The following is a 22,561-nucleotide window of genomic DNA, read 5'->3' on the forward strand; positions in this document are numbered from 1 at the left end:
AATATTTTTGTAAAGTGAAAAGAACCTAAGGAATTTTACTACCTGTATTTTGATTTTCCTATTGATCATGACTATAGGTTGTTTGATCACTGGTTTTCTATGATAGAATATTTTTTATGTGTGAGGCTCACTGTCAATAAATATCATGCATCTCCTTCACGTTGCAATTACAAAAGGATGGAGTATCAGATATTGTGATTGTGATTAACAAATTCACAATAAATGACATTGCAAAGCAGGAACAAGTGCGAGTAAGAACCCTCTGATAGATTAATAATACTTGTATTACATGTTTGTCCATGTCAAGCTTGAGCTACTTTACATAGTCATCCTAATAATTTTCCAACTAAATCAATGGTATCACCCAATGGCTAAATAATTGTGTTTGCTATTGGGCTTTATTTTTTACACGGTTATGGTAGCATAATTGTGTTATGTGCATGGTGAGCTGATTGATGAATCAAAGCTCTCAGAATGAATTTTGCTCTCAATCTCTGATATCCATTCACAGATCATAGCATTGACTTCATCTGGACACTCATCATGGGGGCAATGGCCTACAGTATCAACACCATGGTTATAGTATCCAACTGAAGTATTCAGACTTTCGTACAAAAATAAATTCAGGAGTTTGAAAGGTGTAATTACCAGCATTAAGCTCCTTGATCATGATTCCTTCACAGTGCTCTCTGAACATAGCAAGCTTGGAACCAGGATCAGCTATTGGGTCTTTCATTCCCTGACGAAAATAAATAAACCAATCAGACATGAGTTGAATGCCTAGTAGTTTTTATCATATACAGCTAGAACTTAATCATCAATTATTATTAATATTGCAAACAAAATTAGAATTACCTGTATAATTAAAACCTTCCCCGTTAATCTGCTTAAAAGATGATTAAGAGGAATGGACAAATTGAAGCTGAATACACTCTCTAAAACCTCTACCGAGCCAGGATCATATGACTTGTGCAAACATCAAGGTTGACAATGCTTGAAACATAGGAAAGTATAAAGCAAAACAGAAATAGAGCAGCAACGGAAAACCAAATCTCATTAATAGAAGAGGATACAGCTCTAAGCATTTCCTTGATGAGCCAGTCATCAGCCCTTTCAGGTTGCTTCAAATTTGAAATAACATAAAAATTATTGTTAACAAAGAGAATGAAATGAAATAATAATAAAAGCCTAGAACAAGTTACAGTTATCAAGCATAGCTGTGAATGAGCCCACTTACAGTAGGGTAGCAATTTTTAACGAGGCTTCTTATGCTAAATCTCAAGTATTGCAGAATTGCTCTTGATCCCAACCAAGCAGCCCCAGAAATTTGTCTTTCCTACAATGGATTCGGATGGAAAAAAGCTGTTCTTAGTGCAAAATCTAGTTTTCATGAGCACTTCTCCAAAAGCTACTCAAGTAGCAATCATACAGCTCATAAATTCCTCACCTTAAAGAATAGCAGAGAGGAAAATCCTGGAAAAACATCTCCAGCACTGTTCATAAGAATAATAGATTTGACCAGTGAAGGCCAAAGACCACCAACAATTGAAGTAAAGTATCCTGACATTCAAAAAACATAGATTACAACAGGTATTGAAGGAAATAAGAACAGAGCATATCTGAACTTATTTGAACATACTGAACTTCATTTAGTGGTAAATTGATCTTTGGTAGCCCTTATAAACCCTAATCTAAACTTATCTATTCTTGAAATAAATGGAAATAAGGTGAATTAAATAAGGCCTAAGAACAGAGCATTAAATTCAAATGTCTGTTGAAGAAAAGGCGAAGAAAAGGCAAGTTGAAACCTACCACCAATTGAGTTTCCAACAAGATGTGCTTGCTCACCCACAACCTCAACAATGAAGTCGCGTAATAATTCCGCCCACATGAGCTCACTGTAAACAATATTTGGCTTTTCAGACCGTCCAAAGCCTAAAAGAGTAAGAGCCCAAACTCGATTCCCACCATCAGCTATATTACTCAAGTTGTCACGATAATGCTCAAAGAAAGCCCCAAATCCATGGACAAGAAGAACAGCAGGCCCTTCACAACCAACAACTGTGTACTAAAAACAGAACAGTGTTTAGTAGCCAAAAATCTACAATTCAATTTTGGCCACACATGTCAGAGATTCACAGTTATGCCAGGAGAAATTCAGATACTCAACCAGAAAAAAAAAAAAAAATGATCTATTGAAAATACTCAAAAAAATAAAAATAAAATAAAAACCGTGTCACATGAATGATGAATCCTACATTTACATCACCGACTGGACTTGTAATATCACATTTGGAAACTACTATAATCAACAAACCAGCTGACTATCTAAGGAATTAACCCCATCAAGCTCATGTCTAACATTGACAATGACAAGGACAGTTAAACTGCCTCAAACAAAATCAAATAACTCAGAGTGAATGCACCAAAATTTCCTCAAGCAGAAGTAGTAACATCATTTCAAAAAGGCAGATGAACTTTTGGTAAAGGTTAGTTTAGAGAATTAGAGAGTCAAGCGTGCTTTAAATGAACACAACATGATACGAAAATATGGAGAAGATACATCATTGCGGAAGAAAGGAACGAATGCTTTTCAGAGAAAAAAACTGAAGACAGTAGCAGCATCTACATGCCCTATTCGAGCTCCAAACTCCATAAGCCCCCACCATAGTTAAGATTTCTTAGAATAAAGATAAGTTGGTCCAACAAGAGTCACTTCCCTATAGACGGGAAAAGGGTACGAGCAAAATATACATCCCCCACCTATTCCCTATCAATTAACATACCTGAATTAGGTGGCCATTCCATCTCCACAGTCTTTTAGAGTACGGTTCTTCCCTCTGAGATAAGCTTTTCAAACTCAGAAGCCAATACCACTGCCATAAATATTTAGAAGGATTAGCTGACAACAATTAGAAAAACAAAGTTTGTTTAATAAAAAAAACAAAAAAAAAAAAAGACAGCTTTCAGTCAAGTTATCAATCCTCACACCTCTATTGAGCATACTGCATCAATGGCAGCAGCAACTGTTGTCGTAGAATACCCAAATGGAGATAAAAACCCACCATTTCGTTCTTTCTCATATCTTATTGCTTCATAATATACTCTCCTACGGGATATGGTGCCAAGCTGCAAAGCAGATCCAAAAAGAGCTCCAAATGAAGCTCCAGTTCGGATTTCAGTCTCCCTCAACTTTAGGTGAACCCTGAAACCACATCAGGATAGGAATTATAAACTCAATGGGAGATTAATTTACACTGGAGTGACTTAACAAGTCTTGGTTTAGCAATAATTACAGAGGACAAGCCACATACTATATTCTTCTACTGGGATAGCAAGTACATATCATGCAGATATTGGAACAGCAATAGAAATTAGAAACAAAAATGCTGAAGTTTAACACCTTAAAAATTCTACAGCCCTTTTTATATTTCATGATATCTGCACCTTTGAAAATTTGTAGAGCAAAAGACTAATCTGAATGTTGCAATCTATTCATGCATGCTTAGGCGAATTGGTCAGTGTTGAGCATTAACCAAGCAAGTAGTCTTTCAGTCCCATACAAATATATCCACTTTCGGTCCCATACAAATACCCGAGTTTGACTTGAATTCAACTCGACCCGTTCCTAACCCGACCCGAATTTAACCTAACCTGTTACAAACCCGACCCTAAATCAACCCAACTTATTATTAACCTAACCCAAATTCAACCCGACTTGTTATTGAATCGACCCGAAATTTTACCAGACCTATTACTAACCCGACCCAAAAATTCAACCCAATCTGTTACTACCCCGACTCGAAATCAACACGACTTGTTATTGGCCCGACTTAAATTCAACCCAAATTGTTCCTGACCCGATTTCAAATCACCTTAAATGCAATTTAGACCACCTTACTATTGTTGATCAAATCATTTTGTCTAGGGAGACCAAGTCAGTCCAGACCAACAAAAGAAAGGATCATCATCCTCAAATTTAAGAGTTAAATATAGTATATATTTGTTGTATGGTAAAAGGAGATAATTATCTTCCTAAATTATAAACTATAAATCCCTAGTATACTGTCATATATATTATAGTCAAAGGAAAAAATTAGCTTGATTAAAATGATAATTATGTATTTATAGTTAGTTGAACCTGAATGTGACCTGACTTGAAAATGACCCGACTTGATTAGAACTTGCAAATTACTGACTTGAACAAAACCCGACTTGACTCTGAGAATGACCCGACTTGGAAATGACCATACCTGATTATAACCCGCAAATTATTGACTTGAACCTAACCCGACTCAAACCCGAGAATGACCCGACCTGTTTCTAACCCGCAAATTATTGACTTTGAACCGAACCCAACTCGAACCCGAGAATTACCCTTATTCGTTTTAACCCGTGAATACCATAATTAAACAAGACCTATTGTTCACCCGACCCAAATGCAACACGACCTGTTATAAACCCGACCAAAACCCAATAAGAAGTATGACCCGACGTGACCCGACTCAATGATCATATATGGTTCCAAACAGCTAAAATTTCAAGGTTTTTCGACACCGGACCTCGAAACCTTCAAAATTTCTCAAAAAGCATGGATAGCCTTAAATTTTGGAATTTTTAGATTTTTTTTCGCTAATTGGTGGGTGGAACCATCCAATTTGCCTTTAAAAGACCAATTTACTGGCTTACAACTTGCACCGATTTCATTAACTCAAGACTACCACTAACATCTATGATAACATATAATAATCATAAATGCTTCCAAATGGCATTATATGATACCTAGATGTATTCCCTAAATTCTCAAGACTTTGAGACATCACGCGGGCAACTAAACCTCCAAAATTTCTTAAAAAGCGTGGACATTAGCCTTCAATTTTGGAAATTTTAGACTTATTTTTGCCGGAAAATAAAAATTGTCGAAATGTTTACCATGGTCCCTAATACCCTCAGATAGTCTAATTGGGTGGGTGGAAACATCCTATTTGCATTTAAATGACCAATTTACTGGTTTACAACTTGCACCGATTTCATTAATTCAAGTCTACCACGAACATTTATGATAACAAATAACGATCATATATGGTTCCAAACGTCATTAAATGACCCCAAGATATATCCCCTAGAATTTTAATGCTTTTCGCACCGGGCCCCCAATTCTCCAAAATTTCTCAAAAAGCGTGGATATTAGCTTTTAATTTTGAAAATTTTGACTTTTTTTCGCCCGAGAAAAATAATTGCCGAAATGTTTACCATTTTACCTAATACCGTTCGGGAGTCCCATTGTGTGGGTGAAACCATTCAATTTGCTTTTAAACGACCAATTTACCGGATTCCAACTTCCACTGATTTCATTAACTCAAGCGGGTGTACGAACATTTATGATAACAAAAAATGATCATAAATGGTTTCAAACAGCATTATATGACCTCGAAATATATCCCCTAAAATTTCTAGACTTTTCGACACCAGGCCCCGAAACCTCCAAAATTTCTCAAAAAGCGTGGATATTAGTCTTCAATTTTGGAATTTTTGACTTTTTTCGCCAGTAAATAAAAATTGCCGAAATGTTTACCATGGTCCCAAATACCCTCTGGGAGTCCAATTGGGTGGGTGGAACCATCCAATTTACCTTTAAACGGCCAATTTTTACAACTTGCATCGATTTCATTAACTCAAGCCAACCACTAACATCTATGATAATATTTAATAATCATATATGGTTTCAAATGACATTATATGAACCCCATATGTATTCCCTTAATTCTCAAAACTTTGCGACAACGGGCCACTAAACCTCCAAAATTTCTCAAAAAGCATGGACATTAGTCTTTAATTTTGGAAATTTTTGATTTTTTTTTCCTCAAAAAATAAAAATTGCCAAAATGATTACCATGGTCCCTAATACCCTCCGATAGTCCAATTGGGTGGGTGGAACCATCTAATTTGCCTTTAAACTACAAATTTACTAGTTTACAACTTGCACCAATTTCATTAACTCAAAATTATCATGAACATTTATGACAACAAATAGTGTTCATATATGGTTCTAAACGACATTATATGACCCCGAGATATATATTCCTATAATCTCAAGGCTTTTCGCCAACAAGTCCTGAAACCTCAAAAATTTCTCAAAAAGCGTGGATAAAAAAGCCTTTACTATTGGAATTTTAAAACTTTTTTGGTCCAGAGTTAATAATTGCCGGAATGTTTACCATGTTCCCTAATACCCTTCGCGAGTCCAATTGGGTGGGTGGAAGTGTGGAACCTTCCAATTTGCCTTTAAACAACCTATTTACCGGATTATAATTTGCATCGATTTCATTAACTCAAGCCTACCACAAACATTTATGACAACAAATAATGATCATATATGGTTCCAAATGACATTAAATGACCCTGAGATGTATCCCCTAGAATTTCTAGACTTTTTGACACTGGCCTTGAATTCTTCAAAATTTCTCAAAAAAATGGATATTAGCCTTCAATTTTGATAATTTTTGACTTTTTTTCGCCCGGAAATAAAAATTGCCGAAATGTTTACCATGGACCCTAATACCATCCAGGAGTCCCATTGGGTGGGTGGAACCATCCAATTTGTCTTTAAACGACCAATTTACCGGTTTACAACTTGCACCGATTTCATTAACTCAAGCGTACCACGAACATTTATGACAACAAATAATGATCATATATGGTTCCAAACAGCATTATATGACTCCGAGATGTATTAACTAGAATTTCAAGACTTTTCGACACCGGCCCCGAAACCTCCAAAATTTCTCAAAAAACGTGGATATTAATCTTCAATTTTGGAATTTTTTAATTTTTTTTCCTTAGGATATAAAAATTGCCGAAATGTTTACTATGGTGCTTAATATACTCCGGGAGTCCAATTAGATGGGTGGAAGCATCTAATTTGCATTTTAACGACCAATTTGCCGGTTTACAACTTGTATGATTTCATTAACACAAGCCTACTACGAAACATTTATGTCAACATATAATGATCATATATGGTTCCAAACTGCATTATATGACACTGAGATGTATCCTTAAATATATTAATACTTTTCTACACCTAGCTCTAAAACCTACAAAATTTCTCAAAGAGCGTGAGTATTAGCCTTTAATTTTAGGATGTTTTCATTTTTTTCGCCAGGAAATAAAAATTGTCGGAATGTATACTATGGTCCCTAATACCCTCCGGGAGTCCAATTGGGTGGGTGGAACCATCCAATTTGCCTTTAAACGACTAATTTACCGGTTTACAACTTGCACTGATTTCATTAACTCAAGTGTATCACGAACATTTATGATAACAAATAATGATCATATATGTTCCAAACAGCATCATATGACCCCGAGATGTATCCCTTAGAATTTCAAGACTTTTCGACACCGGGCCCCGAAACCTCTAAAATTTCTAAAAAAAACGTGGATATTAGTCTTCAATTTTGGATTTTTTTTACTTTTTTTCGCCCGGAAATAAAAATTGCCGAAATTTTTACCATGGTCCCTAATATCCTCCGGGAGTCCAATTGAGTTGGTGGAACCATCCAATTTGCCTTTAAACGACCAATTTAATTACCGATTTACAACTTGCACGGATTTCATTAACTCAAGCGTACCATGAACATTTATGACAACAAATAATGATAATATGTGGCTTTATACAGCATTATATGACCCCAAGATGTATCCCCTAGAATTTCAAGACTTTTCGAAATCGGCCTGGAAATCTCCAAAATTTCTCAAAAAGCGTGGATATTAGTCTTCAATTTTAGAATTTTTTTACTTTTTTTCCCCGGGAAATAAAAATTGCCGAAATGTCTACGATTGTCCTTAATATCCTCCGAGAATCTAATTAGATGGGTGGAACCATCATATTAGGATTTAAACGACCAATTTACCGGTTTACAACTTGCACTGATTTCATTAATTCAAGCATATCAAGAACATTTATGACAACAAATAATGATCATATTTGGTTCCAAACGACATTATATGACTCCAAGATGTATCCCATAGAATTTCAAGACTTTTCGACACCGAACTCCGGAACCTCCAAAATTTCTCAAAAAGCGTGGATATTAGCCTTCAATTTTGGAATTTTTTGTGTTTTTTCGTCCGGAAATAAAAATAGCCGAAATGCTTACCATGGTCCCTTATACCCTCTAGGAGTCCGATTGGGTGGGTGGAACTATCCAATTTGCCTTTAAACGACTAATTTATCAGTTTACAACTTGCACTGACTTCATTAATTCAAGCCTACCACGAACATTTATGAGAATAAATGATGATCATATTTGGTTCCAAACAGCATTATATGACCCCGAGATGTGTATCCCCTAGAATTTCAAGACTATTCGGCACCGTGCCCCGAAACCTCCAAAATTTCTCAAAAAACGTGGATATTAGCCTTCAATTTTGGATATTTTTGACTTTTTTTCCCCCGGAAATAAAAATTGCCGAAATGTTTACCATGGTCCCTAATACCCTCTGGGAGCCCAATTGGGTTGGTGGAACCATCCAATTTCCCTTTAAACAACTAATTTAATTACCTATTTACAACTTGCACGAATTTCACTAACTCAAGCCTACTGCAAACGTTTATGACAGCATATAATGATCATATATGGTTCCAAACAACATTATATGACCCCAACATGTATCCCCTAAAAAATTAATACTTTTCTACATTGGGCTCCGAAACTTTTAAAATTTCTCAAAGAACGTGGATATAAACGTTCAATTTTGAAATTTATTGGTTTTTTAACACGGAATTAAACATTGCCGAAATGTTTACCATGCTCCCTAATACCTTGCTGGGTGGAACCATCCAATTTGCCTTTAAACGACTAATTTATCGATTTACAACTTGCACTTATTTCATTAATTCAAGCATACCACGAACACTTATAACAACAAATAATGATCATATTTGGTTCCTAACGGCATTATATGACTCCGAGATGTATCCCACAGAATTTCAAGACCTTTTGACACCGAGCTCCGGAACCTCCAAAATTTCTCAAAAAGGATGGATATTAGCCTTCAATTTTGGAATTTTTTTACTTTTTTTCGCCAGGAAATAAAAATAGTCGAAATGTTTATAATGGTCCTTAATACCCTCCGGGAGTCCGATTGGGTGGGTGGAACCATCTAATTTGCCTTTAAACGACTAATTTATCGGTTTACAACTTGCACTGATTTCATTAATCAAGCATACCACGGACATTTATGACAACAAATAATGATCATATTTGGTTCCAAACGGCATTATATGACTCCAAGACGTATCCCATCGAATTTCAAAACTTTTCGACACCGGGCCCCGAAACCTTCAAAATTTCTCAAAAAAAGTGGAATTACCTTTCAATTTTGGAATTTTTTTGACTTTTTTTCGCTTGGAAATATAAATTGTCGAAATGTTTACCATGGTCCTTAATACCCTTCGGGGGCCCAATTGGGTTGGTGGAGCCATCCAATTTGCCTTTAAACGACCAACTTAATTACCGGTTTACAACTTGCACGGATTTCATTAAGTCAAGCCTACTGCGAACGTTTATGACAACATATAATGATCATATATGGTTCCAAATAGCATTATATGACCCCGAGATGTATCTCCTAAAATATTAATACTTTTCTACACCGGGACCCGAAATCTCCAACATTTCTCACAGAACGTGGGTTTTAACCTTCAATTTTGAAATTTTTAGATTTTTTTTCGCCCGCAATTTAAAATTGCTGAAATGTTTAACATGGTCCCTAATACTTTTCGGGAGTCCGATTGGGTGGGTGGAACCATCCAATTCGCCTTTAAACGACAAATTTATCGGTTTACAGCTTGTACTGATTTCATTAATTTAAGTCTACCACGAACATTTATGACAACAAATAATGATCATATTTGGTTCCAAACGACATTATATGACTCTGAAATGTAACCCATAGAATTTCAAGACTTTTCGACACCGAGCCCTGAAACCTCTAAAATTTCTCAAAAAGCGTGGATATTAGCCTTCAATTTTGGAATTTTTTGACTTTTTTCGCCCGAAAATAAAAATTGCCGAAATGTTTACCATAATCGCTAATATCCTCTGGAAATCCAATTGGCTTGTTGGAACCATCCAATTTTCCTTTAAACAGCCAATTTACTGGGTTTACAACTTGCACCGATTTATTGGTTCACAACGGTTTATTTAATTAGCTTGTACTAATCCGACTTGAACCGAAATTGACCTAAACTCGTTTTACTCCCTCAAAACCCGAATTTAACTCGACTTGTTACTAACCTGACTTGAATTCCACACGACCAGTTTTTAATCTGACACGAATTTAACCCTACTTGTTATAAACCCGACCTGAAATCAACCCTACTTGTGATTGACCTGACCCAAATTCAACCCGACTTGTTATTGACCTAACTTGAATTTTACCATATCTATTACTTACCCAACCAAAAATTCAATCCGATCTGTTACTAACCCGACTCGAAATTAACACAACTTGTTATTGACCCGGCCTAAATTCAACCCAAATTGTTCCTAACTCGATTTCAAATCACCTTAAATGCAATTTAGACCACCTTATTATTATTGATCAAAGCATTTTGTCTAGTAGAATCATCCTCAAATTTAAGATTTAAATATACTATATATTTGTTGTATGGTCAAAGGAGATAATTATCTTTCTAAATTATAAACTATAGTTCCCTAGAATATTTCCATATATATTATAGTCAAAGGAAATTATTAGCTTGATAAAAATGATAATTATCTATTTATAGTTTGTTGAACCCGAATATGGAAATGACCCGATCTGATTGTAACCTGCAAATTATTGACTTGAACATAACTCGACTTGAATCCGAGATTAACCCGACTTAGAAATGACCAAACCTGATTATAACCCGCAAATTATTGACTTGAACTGAACCCGACTTGAAAATGGCCCAACCTGATTATAATCCGCTAATTATTGACTTGGACCGAACCCGACTCAAACCCGAGAATGACCCGACCTGATTCTAACTCGCAAATTATTGACTTGAACCAAACCTACTCGAACCTGAGAAATACCATTACCCGTTTTTACCTGTGAAAACCCGACCTATTGTTCACCTTACCCGAATGTAACCCGACCCAAACCCGATAAGAAGTATGACCCGACTCAAGCATGACCCATCCCAAACCCAACCCGCATAGGTTATAGAATTAATCTGAATTGACCCGACCCACTCTTACCCGACCCGTTTACCTGAATTGACAACTCTATTTGTACCTGCAATGCCTTCTACATAATTTCAGGGTAGTATCAAATACTTATAAATCTAAAAAATTCAGGAAGAAAAGTTTATCCATCAAAATTTCTATGAAATCATTTGTCTTATTTTATTTGTGTTATGTCAATTAAGTACTTCCTCCGTTTCTTTTTACTTGCAACACAGCCTTGTGGCACGTGTTTTGAGGTCGGGTTTATGTAATGTAAACAATTATATATTTATTATAATTTTTACAAATGATACTTAACCTTATTCTAATCTTTGTGTAAAAATTATATTGATAAAATCGCTCGTTTACCCTCACTAATCATCTCCTAAAACTGCGTGCCTAAAAGGTGTGTTGCAAGTAAAAGAAAACGGAGGAAGTAATAGATAAAGTGAAAGGGAACTCAAGCCAAAATGAGCTAAAGAAAAGATCATCACAATAGAACTTACTCTTGCCAGTCATCTCGTGCTGTTCCTTCCAGATATCTCAAATACCCAGCCAATGCATTCAATACAGTTTCTGTTCCGCCAGCAACTATGTTTCCTTTACTTGTACCAAAAACAGAGTTTTTCAGCCTCTTTCTTTGAGTTTCATTGGAAATTTGACTGCTGCTCCCTAATTGTGTTACCCTAGATTCCCCGGGCACAGGGCTGCCGGATTTTAGCAGCTTCATGTGATCCATTCTCAATACAGCTTCTGCTGAAGTGTGTTTGATGGAATTCCATTGTTCTTTTTCTTTATTTGCATGATAGTCCATGAATGTACACACATCATCGATAGTGGGAAGATGACCTGATATGAGTCCATGGACATTATTGATGACAAATTCAGCATAGAGTAGGAACGCTAGAATAAACATTCACGCTTCAACTGATAAAGAGACAAGGTTTAATGAGGACAAGATAGCTCACCCCAATCCAAGTCCATAAAGCATCCATGAAATCTTGGAATACCAAGCAATAAAACATCATTGTGTTGAGGTTTCTTCACATCTCCAAAGAATGCAGGTAAGTCATCTAAGCTCTACATGTTTATTAGTGAGCACAATGTTTGTCAAGCATACATGAAAGTAATGAAACAATGTAATCACTAAGATGAGAATGAGACAATCACCATCAACTTTGCATCATAAAAAGACGTCCTCCACACCTCAATCTTTGGTTTCCAATCTAGAACAGGATCTGTTGCTAGGGAATCATCAACAGTAGCAACCAAAGAACGCATATCATATTCTACCTCTTCTTCGGCAAATAATACGGTTGCTTTAATCTGTTTGAGTAATAAGTACTCATTTATAAAATTAACAAAGTGAAACTATGAATGCTCTATGTTCTCACAAACTGACTATTAATTATCGCATTTAAGTATACCTAATGTGTAACAACCTCTTTTACTAGTTCTCTTAAGATGCTTTCCACATTCCCAGATCTGATCATCAAATTGGAACCATGCTCCTTAAGTGACCTCCTTAAGTCTTCTACAGCAAGAAGAAGCAGTTCTACCATTTCATCAGGAAAACCTGCAGTACCCATATGTCACTACAAATAAGCCTCCACAATATACTTTGGTCACAATAAACACACGCATGAGGCAGTCCACATCTGCTAGCACTTTGAGGAATGACTATTTAGATAGCATGGAACAGAGAATAGCTGTAATACTAGCAGTGACAACAAAGAACCCACCTCTCAATAATCCTTGTTAGTGGAAATTTACTTTATCGGTCATTCGGTCCAAACCAAAGCAAAGAGTAAAAACTAAAAAAAAAAAAAAAGAAAGAAAAGTACAACTCTAAAGTCTATTGCAGTTCTGCCCTATTGTAAATATAGCTGTGAGAATGACTGTCATCGTAAACATCCTTTAAGCTTTAATGCCTATTGAAGCAATGGGGTCCATACTCTACACGACAATATCTATAAATCTCTAATGACACTTGTTCTTCAAATGCTACAAATCCACACTCATTTCACTTGAATTTAGCAAATTACATTAAACTAAGCTTAGAAGTGTGAGAGTCAAATTCACACAGATCATTGTGAACAAAGAAGGCCCATGTTGGCATTCTAAGGTTTGTGCCATTTGATTTATTGGAACGATATAGGGAAGACTAGACTATCATAGCCCTCGCGGAAGGATAACTCACAAAAATCGACAACAAACAAAAGTACATTGTGTAAGCCACTATGCAAACACAATTCAAATCACAACATTTACAGGCTTGCAAATCTACTCTCAATTGTATAGTGTATACCATGGAAAGAAAAATCCTTAAATAACCAATTCATAATTCTTCATTTCCCTCCTATATATATAACTAAATTAAAAAATTAAATACATTAATGAATTGGAAATACAAAATTAAACCAATATCTAATTCCTCATTTCCTTCCTAGTTCCTAAATACAGCTAAAGTAACAAATTACATACATTAGTAAATTTCAAATACAAAATCGGCCCACTTTCTAATTCTTCATTTCCTTCCTAAATACAACTAAAAGTAACATAATTTCTAATTCTTCATTTCCCTCCTAAATATAAAGCTTCTTCATTTCCCTCCTAAACATAAAGCTACAAATTACATACATTAATAAATTTCATACACAAAATTGAATTCTAAGCAAATCACTAATCAATATGAGACCATAACTCAAAGCAACTTATCAATCAGAAAATTAACCCAATTCATGGATGGTTAAACTCGTTTATTCAGATAATTTCTCCGAAATTTTATCAAAGAAATTAAAATTCAAGTAGAAAAAGAAAGAGAAATAGACTTAACGGGATAAAATACGAGGATCAAAGACGTAAATAGGGACAACATTGGAGAAGTTGGAAGCGGCGGAAACAATGCCGGGATGATCGTCGATTCGAAGGTCATGCTTGAACCAGACAACAGCAGCGCCGCCATTGTTGTTGGTTTGAGCTGTAAATTGTGGCTTGGTCTTCGTCTTCGAGGAGAGAGAAAAGGTGCGATTGAAAGAAGGTGGTTTGGGAAGGAAAGTGGAGGGTAGAGAGAGAGAGTGGAGTTGAGTGAGAAACGCCATTTTTGGGGAGGAGAGAGAAACCACTGGATTGATGAACATTTTGGCCATGTCATAAAATCATTTTTTAAATTTCTATTTTGTGGAGGAGAAAAAAAATAAGGGAAATAAAATACGGAGTAACGCGGATTACATCATTCATATCGAAAGGAGGTTGGGGTGAATAAGGTGATCGTAGTATCGTTCTCACCTCGTATCCTTGATTTTGAAGTATAGGTCTAATATGAAGTACTCGTAATTAATATTATAGGCCTAATACGAAGTAATTAATAATGAAGGTTTGTGTACGATAAGTTACAATTTTTCGGTATTAAGTGGAATCCCTGACACAGGAAATTGGTTATGTCATTTATCGTATCCAACCCCCAAAATTTGAGTTGTTTATGATTTCACTTAAAGGATGTTTACCAAATTGGACAAAATGTATACTGTATTGTTTTAGTCAAACCTTATTGGGATTTGGGAGTAGTGTACACTCTTCAAGTTTCTTGTTTCTGAATTCTAGGATAATTAAAATGGATAGAAAAAAGAGGGAAAATGACCCAATTCCAAGAAAACATGGAACAAAATAATAAACCAAAAATTTGAGAGAAATGTAAAAATACCAAACAAAATAAGCTAAAAAAAATGGCACTGCTTTCTCTTCAATCCTCTTCCTTCACCAATAAACCTCATCTCTTACTCTTCAAAACTCTTCCAACCAAACCCAAATTCACCATCTTTTGTCTAGATTCATCATCTTCAGAATCTCAATCTTCAAAACCCATCATTAATAATGACCCAATTGAGCAATCTTCTGATAAAAAACCCATTTCTTCAACCGGGCAAGGATTCGGGTCAACCCAATTACCCAAACCATCATCCTCAACTGGGAAGAAGAAAGGGAAGAGAGAAAGAGCTTCAATTATACGGCGCAATCCAGTGGAAAAACCAGATTTTTTGGGTAAAAAAAATGGGGTTGAGGAAGATAATCAACAAGGTGTGAATGAAAGAGCTTTTTTGCTTACTTGGTTGGGCCTTGGCTGTGTTATTCTTGTTGAGGGCATTGTTCTTGCTGCCTCAGGTATTTGATTATCATATATTATTTTTCATTTTATGTACTTAATTAATTTATCATATGGTCAATTTAATTCAAGAATTTGATTATTGTATTTATAGTAATTGCTCTGTATGTTTGGAAATTAGTAAGCTTTTGCTAATGATGTGTTGAGGAGTGTTTTTTTAAGTATGTGAATTATCAATATATCATGCTTGATACTTTGTTGGAGTAAATTTTAAGTGAATTGGCCTTTTGAATCAGAGGTCTGCTGAATTGTGTTAGAGATTGCATACATTTGACCTTCCTAACCAGCCCAGCAACAGTGATTAGGAGGTATCTTTGTTAGAGGAACATGATTAAGTTCTATCTGGTAGTAACCCGGTTCGGTGCCTAGTTTAATTGTTTCTGGTAATTTGCGTCATTAAGATTGGAGCATGGCCTTAATTAAGCTTTGAAATGCCAATGCAATGGGGTACATGAATTGTGAGGACTAGGAAAGTAACATAGGTGAACCTGGCAAACTCTTATCACATTAGCAAAGATAATTGTATTTAGTTTATCAATTTTGTAAATACAAAATTTAGCAAACATGAAGAGAACTTTTGTACCAGTGTAGGTACTGATGATAGACTAGAAAGAGTTTGCTTTTTGTGACCACAAAATCATACACCTACCTTTCTTCCCGGATCCTAGCTGCTTTGGCTAGTATTCGGAAATCGGAAACATCAGTTTATCTTATGGCGTGATTGACAACATCAAGTTTGTCAAACTATAAGTTGGGTGTAAGGAGAAATCGCATTTGTACCATCAACATTGCTTTGGTTCTCGCTTTGAATGCAGAGAATTCCTCTTAATACGGACTGGTAATGTATTTTGCTTAGAGATGACAAGAACTGTCCTACCATGAGAGATGTAAGTGTGAGTGTATGAGGGGTTGGGATAGATAATTAAAAGAATCAAATCATTTTAATAATGTGCATAGATGTCAAGGCCATGAGGTAGGAACTGTATGCAACCCATGCCTCTTCAATTAGCAGCCTGGTTGTCTATCTTTGATTGCGGGAAGCTAGTCAAATGTTGTAGGATATACATCATTTGAAAGTTGCTTCAAAGGTCAACCAGAACCCTACGTGCTTTCCTCCTTAGGGTCAAGCCTGCTCGAGTTGTGGTAATGTTGGTCTTCCCTGGACCTTATTCAACCCTTAGCTGTTAGCTTAAACAATAACCCATCTTTGTGATACTCTCCTTCAAGAATTTTGCTTGATGGTGATGTTCTGAGATTGACAACTTTAATTTATTTACCGCTCTCCACTACACTTTGTAAACAAGCAGTTTAGCCAGTGTTATTACTGCTTTTTAACTATGATCTGATTCTTCACATGTTAAGGAATCTGCAATACTGTCTTTTTAGGCTCAAAAGTTGTCGTCTTTTCTGTTAGTGACCTTTTGTTCTTTCATTTCAACAGGATTACTTCCAGAAGAGTGGGATAAGTTCCTCGTAAAGTTTCTGTACCCATCTTTCACTCCCACAGTGTTCTTGTTTGTTGCTGGAACAGTCGTATATGGTGTTCAGAAATACTTGCAGAATGAAAATGCAAGAGAAGAAAAATGATGGTTTTCTTAATTAGAGCCGCTGGCACATTTGATATTGCCCCTCTGTTCTTAGCACTCTCACATTCACTGATGCTGGATTGTATACATTTTTATTGTCATTGAACTCAGTTGAGAAGCAGTGATTGACTCAAAGCTTGCACTTTGCTGGGTGCAGGATAGAGACTTTTGTTACCTGTATTCCTATTGTCTAGTGTATGTAAAGCTGTATTTATGTAAATTGAGATGGTGAATTAGATGTATGTTCAGCTCTACTGATTTAAAACACTGCAAGTTTTAACATTTTTGATAATGTAAGCAACTGCAGACTTGGTGGCATGATGTCTTCATTTTTCAATAATGATTCCCAATATTATTATTATGCTTGCTTAACTTATTCATCGCACAAATGGTGCTTTAATTGTTATAGAACACGCCATTGTATTTGAGTTTTCTGCAACATGTATGTTTGCATGAAGGAGTTTAACTGTTGAAAAAAACAGTTTGATGAAGATCAGAAAAGTGCAGACGCACTGCTGCAGGACTGAATGTGGCATTGTGAGGATGCAAGTAAATAGACCTCTTTCATTCAGGAATCAGGATCGACTTATTCTTCACCTTCAAGAGAGGCAGAGAGACGGTGCTAATTTGGAAACTGAGTTTGAGTTCCTGCCATTGCATCATCATGGCTTGTTTTGGTAAGAACCTTCCTGTCTGTTCTAAGATGTTATAAGAAGAAAAGTACTCCATATTAAATAAACAGTAAGCCAATAGCTGTTGATGAGGATATTTGCTTCTGTTATCTATCCCAGGTCCGAAGCCTCATGTTCGGCTTCTGTTATCTATTCCAGTTCTGAAGCCTCATGCTCGGTTTTAATTGACACTACTTGTAGAACACAGATAACAAAGCCAGTAATGCTGTCAAAACCTTTGTTATCTGAAGCCGCTTGGTTTAGATGGTACAGATTCACCAGTAAAGTTCATAAAAAATTCATTAATCCTTATTCAAGGATATATGTGACTAGTTAGGACTTTAAAGTGACAGATCTGTTATAAAAACATGTGACAATAATCGTTGCCGACCCGAATTCATTAATATCTACCGTACTCAACAATTTAAGGTCAACACGACAATTAGAAATTTCAGTAACCATGTCTAATGTGGTGAATACCGCATTTGCCGTCGCCTCGTCGACATCTAGAATTTTCAGCAACCATTTCTGGATAAGAAAAGGTCCACGATTATCAACTGTCATATCCAAAAAATCAAACAATCATACATTCTTCACTTCCCCTAAAAAACCAACAATTCATTCTACCCCTTTAATTGTATCCCCAATTTTACCCAAATTTTCTTTCCTCACTAAAATCACCCAAAACAACCACTTTTTTAGGAGACAAAACATGTCTTCCAACACATTCACATTCGAATCTGAATCTGAACCTGAGTGGAACTACTCTGAATCAGACATCGCCCAAAAGTTTCTCTTCTTCAATGTTCTGAAAGACGGTCGTATCCATGTCTTATGTCCCCCATCTCATAAAGTCAAAGTTCCACCTTCCTTCAGCTCTACAGCCGACGTCGTAGTCAAAGATGTTCAAATCTCATCTGATGTATCAGTCAGAATTTTTCTCCCATCATCATATGCATCCACCAACGCGTGCACCACATACAAACTCCCTGTCGTGTTATACATCCATGGCGGTGGCTTCTGCATGCAATCCGCCTTCTCGGAGGATTACACGCGATTCGGCTCCCAGATCGCTGCAGAAGCCAACGCCATGGTTGTCTCAGTGGATTACGGACTCTTCCCTACACGCCCTATCCCCGCGTGTTACGACGATTCATGGACCGCACTCGAGTGGGTGGCGTCCCACAGTAAAGGCTCAGGTCCTGAACCATGGATCAACGATCATGCTGATCTCCGCCGAATCTTTGTCGGCGGAGATTCAGCAGGAGGAAACATATCTCACACATTGTTATCTAAAGTAGGATCGATAGGACTACAAGGGGATGCAAAGGTTGAAGGGATGATATTAATTCATCCTTATTTTGGGGAAGATGATAAAATGTGGATGTTCATGTGTCCTACAAATTTAGGTCCAAGAGATCCTAGGATGAAACCTGCTGTAGAGGATCTAGCTCGAATCGGGTGTGACAGGGTGCTGGTGTTGCTGGCTGAGAAAGACGTTTTGTATGGTGTTGGAAAGATGTATGTTGATGAATTGATCAAGAGTGGGTGGAAAGGTAAAGTTGAGATTATGGAGAACAAAGATAAGGAGCATTGTTTTCATTACTCTAATCATATGGATCTTGAGGCTGTTGCTATTCGTCGACGGATCGCTTCGTTTATCCATAATCAGAGTTGATTAACTAAGGTGATTGATAATGTGTTCCTCTGTATCAAATCTTGTTATACCATAGTTGTTATTTAATGGTTTCCATGGCTGAATTTCGGAAATTTATTTGCAATTGGAAAAATCTTGTATAAGACGGACTTGAATATTAAAAATAATTTGTTGGGAAGATGATTGAGCATTGATCAACTTGTTGTTTATTAGTTAGTTGTTTGTAGATGTTAAGTATTGAGAGATGATAGCTTTAGTTTAATCATGGCTATTGGATATTTTTCATTTTGTTTTACTTCATAGTTTAAATTTAGTTAATGTGTTATATGAGCCACTTTGAATCTTATGACCCCTGCATTGATGAGAAATTGGAGAAACCATGGAAAATTGATGAGAAAAAAAAAAAAAAAAAAAAAAAAATTCAATTCACAAGGACATCTCGTGGGTACTTTGCCTAATATTATGATTGGAAGGTGGGACTATGGGAGCCCCTAACAGGCTAACATTATGATTGGGAGGTGGGAGCTCTGTATCACTGCATTAATCTGTCACTATTTAGCTTGTGAGTATTTTCTCCAAGTTTGTTTGCATTTAAAATCAAAAGCCACAACTTGCTTCTGTACTCCCATTTTGGAAGCCGGAATTCAAACACCCAACCTTGTATAAGAAAGATTATTACTTAACCATCTAAACCAATCATAAAATATGTTACAATCATAAAATATGTTATTATGAAAATAAATGTGTATAATTAATAATCACAAGGTCTAATAAAAGTAGCAACTGGTGTAATGCCTAGGCTACACACTATTTTCATTTTTAAAACCCCGTGGCATGGATAGGTACTCCCTGATCTGCCCGTGTTAGTAGCCATGTGAAGGTGAATTAGATTATGCTTGTAAAAAGTCAATGTAAATGTCAATATAACACATTAAAATCTAGATCACTAACACACATCGTACTAAACATGTCTTCAAACACCAACCCATTTGAATCTGAGTGGAACTACTCTGAATCAGACATTGCTCAAAAATTCCTTTTCTTCAACGTTCTCAAAGACGGTCGTATCCATGTCTTGACTCCCCCTTCTGAGAATGTTCCGCCTTCCTTTGGCTCCAGCTCCGGTGTCTTAATCAAAGACGTCGAAATCTCCACTGATGTCTCTGCCCGAATCTTCCTCCCTTCCTCTGCACCCACCAATGCGTGCACCACACAGAAACTTCCTGTCGTGTTATTCATCCACGGAGGAGGTTTCTGTATGCGATCTGCCTTCTCTGAGGATTACACGCGCTTTGGTTGTCACATTACCGCTGATGCAAATGCCATTGTTGTTTCAGTAGAGTATGGCCTTTTCCCTGCACGCCCTATTCCTGCTTGTTACGACGATTCTTGGGCTGCACTCGAGTGGGTGGCATCTCACTGTAAGGGCACTGGACCTGAACCTTGGATCAACGATTACGGTGATCTTAGCCGGATCTTTGTCAGTGGAAATTCTGCAGGTGGGACTATCTCTCACACATTATTAGCTAAGGTAGGGTCAATGGGACTCCCTGGAGATGCAAAGGTTGAAGGGATGATACTAATTCATCCTTATTTCGGAGAAGATGATAAAATGTGGATGTTCATGTGTCCTACAAACTTAGGGCCTCAGGATCCGAGGATGAAGCCTGCTGTAGAGGATCTAGCTCGGATCGCGTGTGGCAGGGTGTTGGTGGTGCTGGCTGAGAAAGATGGACTGTATGGTGCCGGAAAAACGTACATGGATGAGTTGATCAAGAGTGAGTGGGAAGGGAAGGTGGACATTATGGTGAACAAAGAAAAAGATCATTGCTTTAATATTTATGATCATACAGATCCTGAGGCTCTTGTTATTCGTCAACAGATCGCTTCCTTTATCCATAATCGGAGTTGATATGATTAACTTATGTGGTCTATAATGTGATCTTACTATAAAATAATTATTATCTAATTTTTTCACTGGCTAATTTTCAGAAATTTCTTTGCAAATAATAAAAAAATCTTGTATGCAACGAATTAAATTATTGTTGGGATGATGTTGAAAGTGCACTATTGTTCAGTTGTTTATTTGTATTTGTGGACTGTAAAAGGTGAAATATTTTCAACTTTGGTTTAGTACTTTACTCATTTTTCATGATAAAGTGCTTTAATAATTTTAAGGCCATGTTTTGCAATTAGCATTTAGATATTACAAAGTAGTTGTTTTAATAATCTATTTAGTTGTTAATTGCTCGCATCAGTTGTTTTGACTATTTGATTGTAATTTGTGGTTTGTGTAAAAGTGTTTGGTGTCAGATAATATAAACTCCCTGATCAGAGTGATTTCCATTGATCAATATTTATAGGGTTACAATAAGAAACCTAATCATATTAGGTAACTATAAGATATGTACAGATATAAAGATAATCTTATACAAAATATATCCTAAACCTAAGATGAGAATATTCTATGGATATTCTCTATCACACCCCCGCAGTCAGAGCGGGTGAAAAACGGATGCTCAGACTGGATCTGAATCACGCATCGAGCGCTAAGGATAGTATGATAACCCATGATCAAAAGAGAAGTAGTAGACATGTGCCGGTGATGACAATGATGAGAAGCAACAGCCACGACCTACGTAGAGTAGAGATAAGCACTGCTAAGCCGGAGGAGAAGGAGAAGAGCCGCACACAGACTTGGGCTAAGTTGCAGATCCATAGAAGAAGAAGCTAAGGAATCAAACCATCATCGGGATAAGACACTACACTACTACGTGAAATCACAGTTGAATAAAAACAAATAAAATAGCGCAAAAAAAAGATTAAATTCCACCGCTTGAAATTAATCTCAAAAGATAAACCCAGGTAGCAAGAATCAATACTCCACAAAGATTCCATAGAATATTCTCATCTTAGGTTTAGGATATATTTTGTATAAGATTATCTTTATATCTGTACATATCTTATAGTTACCTAATATGATTAGGTTTCTCATTGTAACCCTATAAATATTGATCAATGGAAATCACTCTGATCAGGGAGTTTATATTATCTGACATGGTATCACAGCCGAGGTGAGATCTTGGGATCATATATAAAAATTCTCACCCTGCCGGTGGGTTAAAAATTAAACCCACCGGCGGGATATACACAAATTTTTTATGTTTCCGCAAACACACACATATTGATTTTTTTTTTCCTTTTCTCAAAGTTTTTTTTTAGAATCTTTATGTACCCTTGCGCCTCCCACCGACGGTAGCAAC

At 36.4% G+C, this 22,561-nt stretch overlaps 3 protein-coding genes and 1 pseudogene across 4 annotated transcripts; 3 read left to right on the forward strand and 1 right to left on the reverse strand.

The window, feature by feature from the left end:
• Positions 1–250: 250 nt before the first annotated feature.
• On the reverse strand, positions 251–14,390 carry LOC145564564 (uncharacterized). 2 transcript variants are annotated; one of them, XM_081624841.1, is made up of 14 exons: positions 14,059–14,390; positions 12,665–12,798; positions 12,393–12,548; positions 12,191–12,302; positions 11,729–12,071; positions 2,992–3,205; positions 2,787–2,876; positions 1,813–2,068; positions 1,448–1,560; positions 1,238–1,336; positions 1,074–1,121; positions 856–966; positions 649–739; positions 251–557 (listed from the first exon to the last, which is right to left on the reverse strand). In XM_081624841.1, exons 1-14 carry the CDS (start codon positions 14,369–14,371, stop codon positions 433–435), a joined length of 2,205 nt encoding a protein of 734 aa, XP_081480967.1. In that variant the 5' UTR covers positions 14,372–14,390; the 3' UTR covers positions 251–432. The 2 variants fall into 2 exon arrangements, with proteins under 2 accessions (XP_081480967.1, XP_081480968.1); XM_081624842.1 differs by lacking the exon at positions 14,059–14,390 and having other exon boundaries at positions 12,650–12,792.
• Positions 14,391–14,851: 461 nt separating this feature from the next.
• LOC145564566 (protein LPA2-like) lies at positions 14,852–17,331 on the forward strand. Its single transcript, XM_081624843.1, has 2 exons — positions 14,852–15,383; positions 16,826–17,331. Exons 1-2 carry the CDS (start codon positions 14,948–14,950, stop codon positions 16,969–16,971), a joined length of 582 nt encoding a protein of 193 aa, XP_081480969.1. The 5' UTR covers positions 14,852–14,947; the 3' UTR covers positions 16,972–17,331.
• A 700-nt stretch (positions 17,332–18,031) lies between these two features.
• Positions 18,032–19,593, forward strand: LOC145564567 (putative carboxylesterase 5 pseudogene; annotated as a pseudogene).
• Positions 19,594–20,189: 596 nt separating this feature from the next.
• LOC145564568 (putative carboxylesterase 7) lies at positions 20,190–21,483 on the forward strand. Its single transcript, XM_081624844.1, has one exon. The coding sequence runs from the start codon at positions 20,191–20,193 to the stop codon at positions 21,208–21,210; it is 1,020 nt and encodes a 339-aa protein (XP_081480970.1). The 5' UTR covers position 20,190; the 3' UTR covers positions 21,211–21,483.
• Positions 21,484–22,561: the final 1,078 nt, after the last annotated feature.

Source organism: Chenopodium album, chromosome 10, assembly GCF_948465745.1.
Source record: "Chenopodium album chromosome 10, dcCheAlbu1.1, whole genome shotgun sequence".
In the NCBI taxonomy this organism is placed as follows: Eukaryota; Viridiplantae; Streptophyta; class Magnoliopsida; order Caryophyllales; family Amaranthaceae; genus Chenopodium; species Chenopodium album.

Excerpts from the sequence above, each read along its gene's own strand:
- LOC145564564 (XM_081624841.1), bottom strand. The coding sequence starts at position 14,371 with ATGGCCAAAATGTTCATCAATCCAGTGGTTTCTCTCTCCTCCCCAAAA. Across the intron at positions 12,303-12,392 it reads TTTATGATGCAAAGTTGATG|AGCTTAGATGACTTACCTGC; the intron begins GTGATTGTCTCA and ends ATAAACATGTAG. Across the intron at positions 740-855 it reads GGAAGGTTTTAATTATACAG|GGAATGAAAGACCCAATAGC; the intron begins GTAATTCTAATT and ends TATTTTCGTCAG.
- LOC145564566 (XM_081624843.1), top strand. The coding sequence starts at position 14,948 with ATGGCACTGCTTTCTCTTCAATCCTCTTCCTTCACCAATAAACCTCAT. Across the intron at positions 15,384-16,825 it reads CATTGTTCTTGCTGCCTCAG|GATTACTTCCAGAAGAGTGG; the intron begins GTATTTGATTAT and ends TCATTTCAACAG.
- LOC145564568 (XM_081624844.1), top strand. The coding sequence starts at position 20,191 with ATGCTTGTAAAAAGTCAATGTAAATGTCAATATAACACATTAAAATCT.